The sequence below is a fragment of the Bemisia tabaci genome, chromosome 2 (assembly GCF_918797505.1).
Source record: "Bemisia tabaci chromosome 2, PGI_BMITA_v3".
NCBI classification, from domain to species: domain Eukaryota; kingdom Metazoa; phylum Arthropoda; class Insecta; order Hemiptera; family Aleyrodidae; genus Bemisia; species Bemisia tabaci.
The window spans coordinates 61,974,904-61,986,634 of NC_092794.1; the positions used below are offsets into that span (position 1 = coordinate 61,974,904).

An 11,731-nucleotide genomic window follows, 5' to 3' on the forward strand; every position below is an offset into this window, starting at 1 on the left:
ATCAAAGAAGAACTGGACGGAGGGTGGGAGAGAGTGAGCGAAAAACAAGAACAAGATGGGATGCTTTTGTATAAAAAATTTTCAACATGATTTTTATTAATTGCAAGATTACAAATAAGAAAAGGATAAAAAAATTTTGTTGATTCATTATTGATAACTGAATTCTGGGATGATAAGGTAAAATAAACAATCTTGATTCTTCACCTAATATTCGATTACACATGTAAGATCAATGTTAAAAATAATTTTGCATTTACTCTAGTACTTTTTCACTTTCTTTTGTACACACACACACAAAAAACTGACCTTAAGACACAACCACACATGGAAATGAAGTGTGCAAGTTTATTGTGTACATTGCAGTACACATTCAAAAGCTGAGGTAATGCATCACTCATTCTGCCACTTTTGGCGTTTTGTCGACAAATGGGCACATTTTTATTAAAAACTAAACTTGCCCAATGAGAGTTAATAGGCCTCGTGAGAGCTCACCATAAAGTCTTTTAACTTCTATCAAATTGAAATATGTACCCAAAGGCAAAAAAGTTACAAGCTTCTCTATGAAAAAATGTTTGGTTCTTCATACAAAGATTGCGGATTTTGGTGCCAGTTTGCTGAACACTAACTTAGCTGAGAAAATGATTATTCCCAAAATTTTGTCCTCATAGTCTGTGCAACCATCCTACTTTAACATATATATACAGCCATTGATGCAGACTAAAAAAATCCAGTTAAAAAAAGATTCAAAATAACTAAAATTACATTATTTAAGTAACTCATCATACTACTCTGGTAAATAAAAAAGAATTGATGAACACAACATGTAGCTTTCGGCAACAAATTATAAGTGTAAAAATAGTATTGATTATTGATTAAAGTAGAATCAGTCATTCAATAACAGATAAATTGAACTACAATAATACTAAATTCAGTATTTTATAGAAAAGGAAAGGAAGAAAGAAGTATCACTTAAATCTATTTACATGGTACTAGGGTTCAAAGGGGGAAATGCACAAAGTAACACAATTTACAATTTGCTTACACTTCATCGCAGTGGGCTGCGTATCTCTTTTAATCCACAGCGTCATACATTTTGTGGAAGAATTCTCGACTAGAGAACTAAGTGGTCTATGAAAACCTCAAAATGTTTTCCTAATTTGGATCTGAGTTTTCATGGAGCAGCACCAAACAGTAATTTTAATCGGGGTTTCCAATAATTTTCAGACACCATAAGTCTATAGCGCATAAAAAAATCAGCCTCAGTGGCTAAGAATTGGTCAAATCAAAGTCAAAATGATAGAATCATCACTTCTTAAAAATACAACAAATGACGTGGAAATACAGGTAAGCAATCCTTTGGGATTCGTAGAAAAATATTAACCTGTGAAAAAACACAGAGATTCCTTTATCTCAATAGACGCGATGGATATGGGCGTATGTTGTGATAAGTATTCTTAAGGGTATTGAGTTTATTGTAAGAAATCATTGGGTCCTTCAGAGAACTTACAGTAGAAACCCTCTAATTAAGTAACTATAATAATATGAATATAAAAAAAATTGATTATTTCTTATTATTTCATGGATCTCCGAAAATCCTGAGATTTGCAAGTTACAGATGACAGAAAATTATGATGCAAGTACAGTAAAAGACCACTAAGCGCACCAAAATGACTAACTCTCCCGACAAACAAATTCTTTCATGATTCTGGTCTTGTATATAATTAAATTAATTTAAAAATACTGACTTGAGGCATGTTTTACAATAAAAAACTATTACGAAGCCTTAACTGAAATTTTTTGATCCTATTAGCAAGAATCTCCACTTAGAGTAGAATTATGGTGTTAACCAAGTGCTCAATGAAAAGAGAAAGAAAGTTTGGAAAAAAATATAGATAGCTCCAAGATTTCTTGCATTCCTAAATTTTATGGGCTTTCTTTAAGTGACATACATAAGACAGCAGAAACGTGAAATAATTTAATTTTTCAGTTGGAAGGAGATGCACTACAGTGCTTTAGCTTTCTTCAGCTAAAAATTAGTTTTGAGAAAATAGACTGAGAAAGGTTTTACGACCAGCTCTGAGGAGTGCGTTTAACAGCTAGCTCTTCGACACTCCTTCTGCTTGTTGACGAATGATCTAAAAAATTTCCTTGAGCACGGGTGACAAGCAGGAGGAGTGCACAAAAGCTTGCCAGAGGACGCTCACGCCAAAATGAAAGATCCATCGGCTAACTTCTAATTTCTGACTGAATTTCTCATAATTTCTAGATGTCAGCTTAAGAAAATTTTACTGTGCCTACATATAATTTTACTAAAACCCATGCACTCACCATCTTTTGAGACAGTAAAGAATCTGATTCAAGTGTTTTAGGGCTTTAACGTCATCAATTACTTCCACTTGTGGTTGCATGCATAAGTTTTCTTGGACCTCATAAATTTCTCAGCTGCCTTTCATAGATGATGTCAAAGAAACATACACAAACACTTCAATTCTAGCATAGCATTTAAGTGTTTTGAAATGCTATGTCAGGACATCAGATATTTAATGGAAGTCTTAATGCTGACCTGATTATAAAAGATTTCTATTTTCTTTTCGTAAGTAAAAATAGTTGGGAATAAATTTAATCTTCGAAATCGTAAACATCTGCAGTACTTGGCGTTTTTTCACAGTTTTTGGGCTCAGAAGTTCCTTGGGTTTTCATAACTTTCAATGTCTCTCGGAATGCATTCAATGACTTCAATGTTTCAGGACTAACGTCTTTCTCAGTTTCTTTCGATGGTTTTGCATTTGTTGTTTCTTGATCTGAATCGTCATCTGAAAATAACTGTTCCAATTCTGACACATTGTCACACTTACTCTGAGGGGCTACAGTTTTCTTCACCAAAGTGTTTGGTTTGCGAAGGCTGACCCCCTCTTCTTCATTTGTCTTAGGCGACTCAATCATACCAGAAGAATATGGCTCTATTTCAGGCAGATCAAATGATGGGCTATCTAACTTACAACTGTCTGAGTCACATGATGACGTGTCGATCGATTTTAATGCCTTCAATGTTTTTGGAGACACCGCAAGAGATAGAGCAGGTGGCTTCGTTTTGCGCTCGATCAATTTTGGCACTTCTGCTGTGATTGGTTTCAAGATTGGGGCTGGAATGTCTGGTGAGACTCGACTTGGGACTCTGGTAGGGGCTTTAACAGGTTTCAAAGCTGGCATTTTTAACTCTTCTACTTGCAGAGATTCCAATGATTCAGTGTTTTCGCCTAGTGCTTGCAACTGAGAGATTGCTTTTTTGCGGGTAGCGGGACAAGGATCAGGTTTTGGAATATATTTTCCTTTTGTTTTGGGTTTGGGTTTCCTTGCGGAGCTTCCTTTGCTTGGTTTCTTGCCGAGTAGTAGATCAAATGCATCGTTCTGGCGTTTAATTTTTTCTTCTTCTTTGGCTTTTTTAATCTCTAGTTCATCTTCGAGGGCTTCGGTTTTCGGTTTTGACAATTTCTTGGGTAAAACTTTGGAGCCTCTTGATTTTGACGTGGAACCATTCGAGCCTAATACTTCACCGGTGTGCATATTTGAGCAGTCCAAAACACTTGATGTAGATGCAGCAGATTCTTTTTCAGAAATATTCTTCTTCCCAGTAATGCGCTTTGTTGGTTTCTTGGGTTTTGGGCTTTCTAAGGATGGGTTATCAATAGTGGGACAATTAATGGTCGTGTTACAGTTGTCACATTGCATTTCATAAGCATTTGTTTCCATCTCCACCTTCCAATCTAGAGCCAGTTGTTTACTGCGATTTACTTTTGAATTTGTACATTCTTTAGGTATAGATTTCCTTTCTGGAGCAGGGCACACATCAGGCTCGGGTGGCGCTTCCACTGAAACAAGGAAAATGACAATTAGTTCTCACATGCTACAAATATGTTTTGAGGAAAGAACACAGAAAAATAGGACTGTGCGGACGTTCAATTTGTATTCTATACCAATACAAGGTTCCTGAACCCAAACCTCAAACAGAACTTTCTTGGCATTAATGAAAGCTCTTCATTGTCACGAATTCTGTTGAAAATTCGAAAAAAATTCAGTGGCGTGGCATGCTTTGCAATATATTGATTGATCTGCCATTTAAATCTATGGCAAAGGATGGATGAACAGGGTAGTCGCAACGAACACCTTAATAATAAATTCTTTACTACAGCTTCAAATAGGGAATAGTCGATAAACGATCATCCCTGCTATGCCGCTGAAAAATTAGCTAATATAGTTTACTTCTTTGAAAAGTATGGTAATTAAAATTAAATCACTTTCATGATATTACTTAAAGAACAACACTTAAAGTCCTGAAGAATACTGAAACTTAAGGACACACCATCCAAATATTTTTCAGTGTGCCTTCTGAGGGTCAAAACACAAAATGCGTCCTGAACAAAGTTCATTCAAACCCATGGAAAAATGCAATCACACATAAGCACCCAATAGATTCCGCAAAAAATCATCAGAATGCGCAACACATCGAAGAACTGTCAGCATGTGTGACAAAATGTAGAAAAAAACTGAGACTCGTCTCATGTTTTACTTTACCATGGAGATTATTTGTCAAAACGAAAAAAGTCCTAATTCACTCTCCACACAGATCTTCTTCATTAACTGAAGCTGAATCTATGGACAAATACAATGTTTAACCCTTTCATTACCATGAATGCAGTATCTGCGTTTAGCATAACTGTAACCTACCCGCAGCATTTCCACCAATATTTCACAGCCTCTGAAGTATTACCCCCTCAGAGGTATTCAAATTAGTGGCTCTATCTGGTGAGGAGGATCTGATCTACAACTGTAGCCTTTCCCGAACAAAATGCACTCTGTTTGATTTTCATGACAACTAGCATCTCCAATATGAGGCATGCATACACAAAATCTAGCTTGGTAATGAAAGGCTTAGTGTTAGACAAATGAGGTGTGAATAAAATGCTTGAAAGTTGCAAAAATGAAACAAGGTAGAACTTACAAGCTTTTGCAGGTGTTGGTTCGGGTGCAACTGTCCTGTGTCTTGGTCCATGATTGACAGTTAGATGCCGATTTCGCTCCACAGAGGAGGCAAAGCTGAAAACAAAACATTGGAGGTTAACATATTACGTAGCTAGAAAGGACCCTGCAAAGAATATGAAAAAATTCGGCATCCCCTGCATGGTTCTTTGTTGATGAATCTGATAAATAGGTCCTCATGAAAATACCGATCACGCTACTATTTACTACAATGTACTCTTGAACCAAATAATGAATAGAGATTTAGAACACTTTATGCAGCTTTATAACAAAGTTGGCTGCGAGACCAAGAATTGTGACTCAACAATCGAATGATGAAACAAAGATATGACAATTTTAAGTAACTTTTTAAAAACTATAAGACCAAAATGAAAATATGGAAACATTATAAGACTGAATATGATTATAATACCTGAAGACACCCTCTCATATCCCTGCTCTAATTGTTTTCAACAAACTAATAAAGTAAAGTATGATAATGAATGTAAAACAAGCACAAACTTACGTCATAGAACAAAGAGGGCATCCAAATGGTCGCCTATAATCAGTTTTTACTGTTGTTGATGATACTTCAGCATCTGAGTCGATGCTGCTCCTTCGGGAAAAGGCTATCTCAGAGGTGGTGGGCGAGTCATCTCTTTTACGACTCAGCATATTACGCAGCTCGTGGGCAAGATTGGACGTGAGGGTCTTGCTTTCTGCAGTTTCCAATCGTCGCTTCTCTTTCAATTGACCAAGCAACTTGAGGGTTTCATTAGAAATTCTGTTGAAAGAAGGCAAAGATGGTGAGCATATTGTAATACAGTGAAACCTCACTGAGTCGGAATGCATTGGGACCAAAAGTTCATTCTGACTCAGGAGGGTTCCTGAGTTAAACAGACTCTGTCTTGGCAAAACAAATAAACCGGACGAAGCCATTATTAACGAGTTAGCAGGGTTTCCAAATTAAGCAGGCCCCCATTTGGTGAGGTTTGACTGCACTTTATGTAAATGAAATATGCTACCTGCAGGGAAGACTGATTTTATATTTATTTTATTTAGAATAAATTGACATTAAAACAATTAACATCATTATGGTACATGTTGGAAGGTTTATCTAAATTTATAAGAGTAAGGTAACTAGTCAAAAATTCATCTACTATTCTATTGTAGAACAGGCTTCGGTAATTAACAGATTGTTGGCGTTGTTGAGGAATGCCCTATTGTCTTCAATATCTTTATTTGGTTTTGGCAGTTTTTTAGAAAGACTGACTGCTAAATTACAAAGGGAACTACAAAAGGACTACGTGCAAAATGGGCCATTTGGGGCTCGGGGCGGATACCTTTGAGACTTGCCCTATTCATTCACCTAACCGTGCCCCATCTTTTCCCAAAGTTTCAAGCCCCCCAAAAATTTTGGGAAGACGCGGTGGGGGGTCAAAGTTAAAAACCGGCAAAATTTTCGCAAATTTATTTCTCGAAAACCAATAAGTTTTGGAAAACGCGGTTTAAACGAGCGTATTCAGCGTGACGAGAGCTTTCAGAAAATGTTTGACATCATAGGGTCTTGTCAACTTCAGCTCGAGTTATCGCCTCCGAAGCACCGGAATGCTCAAAAAAGACCCCTTATTTTCTCACGTTTGGGCCGATTTAAGAGAAAGCCATTTTTTGATTTAGATGAAAAACTGATATTTGTTCCCGACTCTCTGTAGCCCCTCTAGCTCTTTACCGCATGCTGGGGAAATGGTTTTGGTAGTGAGTTATAAGAGCGAAAAGGAGCGAAGGTCGGGAAAATCTGCTATTTTAAACTGCGCGAGCGGCTTAATCGGAAGGAAAACTTCCCCTCCCACTCAGTTTGGCGAATCACACTCCTCTGCCGACCTCGCATTGTTGCCACATGTCTCCTGATCCGTCGCCGCGCGCAGTTTAAAATAGCTGATTTTCCCGACCTTTGCTCTTTTCCGCTCTTATAACTCGCGACCAAAACATTTCCCCAGCATGCGGTAAAAAGCTAAAGAAGCTACAGAGAGTCGGGAACAACATATCAATTTTTCATCAAAATAAAAAAATGGCTTTTTCTCATATCGGCCCAAACGTGAGAAAATAAGGGGTCTTTTTTGAGCGTTCCGGCGCTTCGAAGGCGATAACTCGAGCTAAAGTTGACAAAACCGTATGATGTTACACATTTTCTGAAAGCTCTCATCACGCTGAATACGCTCGTTTAAACCGCGTTTTCCAAAACTTCTTGGTTTTCGAGAAATAAATTTGCAAAAATTTTGCCGGTTTTTAACTTTGACCCCCCGCCGCGTCTCCCCAAAATTTTTGGGAGGCTTGAAACTTTAGGAAAAGATGGGGCATTGTTAGGTGAATGAATAGGGCAAGTCTCGAAGGTATCCGCCCCGAGCCCCAAATGGCCCATTTTGCACGTAGTCCTTTGCTTTGCAAGAAAAAGCTTGAAAATGGAAATAAAATTTTAAAAAACTTACGCAGGGAGAACTGGAGGTTTCGAGGACTCTCCTGATTCTGATTGCACTTTCTGTGGATTTAGTTTCAAATTGTTTAAGGCTCGGTCTAATAAACCGCCAAAGGCACTAGACATCTTACTTTTCAGCTTCTCTGCTCCCTCACTGCAACATAAAAATTTAAGAATTAAGAGATAAGAGAGAATAATACAGAAAGAGTAAAATGCGATTTTGAGTTGATGTGCAACAGGTGACTGACTGTTTTGGCTGAGCAGGGACTGAGATTCCTTATTAAGCTTTAATATACATAAAGTAGTCAGAAAAAATATAATTTAAGAGAGTGAGCTCCAACCAATGAAATCAATTGGATATTTTGGAGTAAATTTTTACATACAAACCCACAGATAGGAATTAAAAAAATGCATTTCTTAGAAAATAGACTTTTGAACTTTGAGAGATCGGTAGCAAGGAATGGACGACGGGTTTTGCTTAGTGACCTTATTTAAAACCAGTTTGCTTCAAGTAAATTTGCACATAGGCAATTAGGTTATACAGCTTCGGACACTGGCAAATACCAGAATATCAGGATCAAGCTACTTCATTGAGCATGGGGATCTGTCGCTCAGACCAACTATTTGAAAAAATAGTTCTAGAAGTGAGTTAAAGGTTTTCAACAGTTTGAATTGATTTTTTATTTCTTCAAATTAGCTGTTCAATTACCTCAAAGGAGTTTTAGATGATCCAGGAACAAGTTCTGTAGGTTTCTTTCGTACGTGAGATGTGCTGACATGAGAATCTAACATCGTTTTAGAGCTACATATCTCCTTGCAGACAAAACACACAAGATTCTTGGCCACAGTCTGACTGGTCATGCACGTTGTTAGCAGATCAGTTTTGGGGTTGCAGTCTAACAGGACAAAAGAAACGTTTAAGTTACATGAGGACTTAACGGAAAACTGAGAATTATGAAATGTTTCTACATTTAATGAAGGAAGACAGAAACAAAAGTATGATGCAATCCTCAACGGATCGCTATTTTCAATTGATTACACTTGTGAAGTAAGACCAAATGAAGCTTCATGAGTCGAATGCACACAAGGGATACAACCAAGTAAATAGACTGCCCACAGATAAAACTGCACAAAATCAAGATGGGCACATAAGAAAGTCAGATATCTATTCCTTAGCGCACAATCTGCACACTTTGTAACACGCTTATCAAGTTTTCTGTTTGTAGGCAGTTGTTTGTAGCCGCCAGTGACCAAGTTTAAACAGATAGAGGAGTAAGAAAACCTGACTTGAATATATGAACATTTTTGCAAAATTTTTCTATTATATGATTTTGATAATTTTCAAGCATTTGTTTTCTTTCCCTCTGTTTGTTTTGCAAAAACATAAGCTTTCAATCAATTGAAATTTTAAATTATGAAAGTTCCGAATAGTTTGCAAGATTGTTTGATTAGTTATGTTTGGTTTTCTAAAGTTTCTCTCTGGGCAAACCTTACTGCCGGCCAGTAAGAAAAACTGCCTGCAAATATGAAAAATGTGTGTTACATACAAACAGCGCAGATTAGGCTTTAAGGAATATATTTCAGACTTTTTCGATGTGCCCAACAGATTTTTGTGCAGTTGTGCCTGCAGGTAGTCTACCCACTTGACTGTATCTATTTTGTGTGACAGACCATTAAAAACACGAATATTTAAAAACACAAAACAAAAAAATTTTAAAACAGACACAAAACTTGGCTGTTTAGTCAAGGAGGAGGTAATTGATCATTTTCACAGATGCATGTTAATGGCACTATTGGGTTAAAACCTCTTTTCTCTCACACTGTAAGACACGAGCATAAAATTTTTGAGTCACCAGAAAAAGGATCTTAGTCTATGAAAACTCAAGATTGAATTTATGATATCCCAGTATATTACGACAAATATAGTCTAAAAGTATCGAATTTAATCAGAGCTGTGGCGGTTTGAAGTTTCCGTTTTGGCATTCTTGGTTCTAGACTGGGAGAAACTTGACGAAAATGACTGAGAATTCAGCTGACACAGAAGGCCATTCAGCGGCACAGTATATCGTTTCTCCATAATTTATGTGCTACTTTACCGACTTTTTGCTTTGAAAATGTACGTTTTAGATGAAAGCTGTCGAGAGTTAGAGGCAGATTTCCTATTCTTTACAACAAGTGCAAAGATACCACTGACAAGTTTTTTCAAAAATAAATTCGTAACGTTGATTGCGTTGTGCTACTTACATGCAATGGCTTTCTTGTTATTACTGTGGGCCCAACTGATATGCTTGCGGAGGGCAGAGATTCCATGGAATCTCTTAGAGCAGGAGGGAGTTGGACAGGTCATTTCAAAGTCTTCATAATATTTTAATTCTAGCTTGTTCGGTTTTGGTTTGAGGGTGACTTTCCCTGAGTGACTAGATTTCTGGTTGTCACTCGAGTTTGCAACAGTAGCCTAAAAAAAGAAAAAAATTAAATGTAGAGCTTGTATACATGAGAAAATCAATGACTAGCTTTTATATTCTTGTCTTCTGATAATTTCATTTTAGAGACGACTTCCACGAAAAAGTGAGATTAATTAATAGGTACACAAATATAAAGGTGTTCAATCAAATCCTCATGACTAAGCTATGGATACCACTTGCTTCAAAATACCAATACACTCTGATAAGGATGCTCTTGTCGGAAATGGACAGCTTCATCAGAGCTGCACAAGCTCCGAGTCAAAGCATTGCAGCCTCATAAGCTATCAGTTGGATTGTTTGGTTGATAAAACTGGTGTAAATGACAACAGCTTATTTTTGCTAGCTCCAAAAACTCCAGTAGCTAACGGAGCTTCGGAGCTTCCAGAAAGTCAATATGGTTACTCTTACAAAAACAAACGCTAGATAATTGTCTCTCAGTTGATAGAAATTAGAGGTACACATTTTACTTCCCGGTCAAAAGGACTAAAAACTAGGATATGTGGAGAAAAATAAATTGATCTTCTAGCATTAGAAACAAATGATCTCCTTTGTGGAAGAGACTCCGAAATTAATGACAATTCAGCAAAGAAGTTCATGTACTTTAGGAACTTTCTGCACAAGAGCCTCCATCACATGCAAAAAAGTTGATTCTTTGACCTTTTCGCACTTTTTTACAATCTTGCGAGTTTTAAAAAATGGCAAAGTTTTAATAGTTTCACGAGTACATTATGTTACCTAAATTTTTGAGTAAAAAAATTATTTAAAGGATCTGCGTAAGATTAAGGATGGTAATTACAATGAGGAAAAAGTTCCATTATACACAGTCCTTTTTATCATGTCTAGGGAAAGAAACAAGGTAAGGTAAGAAAATTTTGGAAACTTACAGTTGGTTTTTTGGACCAGGAATTTTGATTATCCAAATCAATAAGATCCGCTGATTCACAAGACCATTCGTTGAATGCAGGGGGATGGCTGGGTTGCTGCACTGCAGAATTATCATATACATACTCCGGCTCACTCAGTGTCTGACAATTTTCACCCCAGTGCTGCAGTATTGCCATCTCTTCATCGCTGGCACATATTGCGTGCTGTAGGTCTGCGAGGCTGTACTGATTTATAGGATACGAGTGAGGGTCCGCACTTGAGGGGTCGGCAAGTATCTGAAATCAGTGATTTCTTGTAGAGAAAAGTATTTGCAAAGGTAATACAGGACTCTCTTTCCAAAAGAGCACCTATTTCAAGTGAAAATTTCTCTATAACAAAGGAATTTTCAGTCTGGTACCGATTCATCATAAAGAGAGCGAGAGAGAGAATACTGCATCATAAAAAATCTCATGGAACAGTACTGATGTTGGGATGAATTCACCTAGATCTACACTATAGCCCCAAATTTTGATTCTCAAACCTAAATCCACATCTATTTTGTTAAAAACAAAGTTAAGTATTCATTAATAAGTGTTTTGAATTTCAAATAGAACTTCTACATGCTTCAGTTTTGTTGCTGTGTTGTCATCTCCTGGGATGAATTAATCTCCAGTCTATGGTTTTGTGGCTAACTAGAAGGGAGTATGTCGGTGTTTTGGTACGGAATTTGGAACTGCATCACAGAAAATGAGCAATATCATTTAATTGAAAAGCCAAGCGCAGGGGCCTTGACTTGACAATTTTTCCCTGACACTTTCGACAATTTCATAATTTGCCCTGACAATTCCCATTATTCCCTGACTGTGGCAGCCCTGGTAGAAGCTTTTCTATCAAGCTCAGTAAGGATGGAACT

The 11,731-nt window shown here is 37.2% G+C and overlaps 1 protein-coding gene across 11 annotated transcripts in view; it reads right to left on the bottom strand.

The window, feature by feature from the left end:
* Window positions 1–61: 61 nt before the first annotated feature.
* The window catches only part of LOC109039571 (uncharacterized), a 98,529-nt gene continuing 86,859 nt past the window's right edge, over window positions 62–11,731 (bottom strand). For all 11 annotated transcript variants that reach the window (XM_019055102.2, XM_072296009.1, XM_019055101.2 and 8 more), the window contains 7 exons: window positions 10,839–11,114; window positions 9,734–9,944; window positions 8,199–8,385; window positions 7,503–7,643; window positions 5,543–5,800; window positions 5,000–5,094; window positions 62–3,869 (listed from right to left, as the gene is read on the bottom strand). In XM_019055102.2, the coding sequence (XP_018910647.2) occupies window positions 2,620–3,869; window positions 5,000–5,094; window positions 5,543–5,800; window positions 7,503–7,643; window positions 8,199–8,385; window positions 9,734–9,944; window positions 10,839–11,114 (2,418 nt within the window). In that variant the 3' untranslated portion in view covers window positions 62–2,619. The remainder of the gene's footprint in view (window positions 3,870–4,999; window positions 5,095–5,542; window positions 5,801–7,502; window positions 7,644–8,198; window positions 8,386–9,733; window positions 9,945–10,838; window positions 11,115–11,731) is intronic.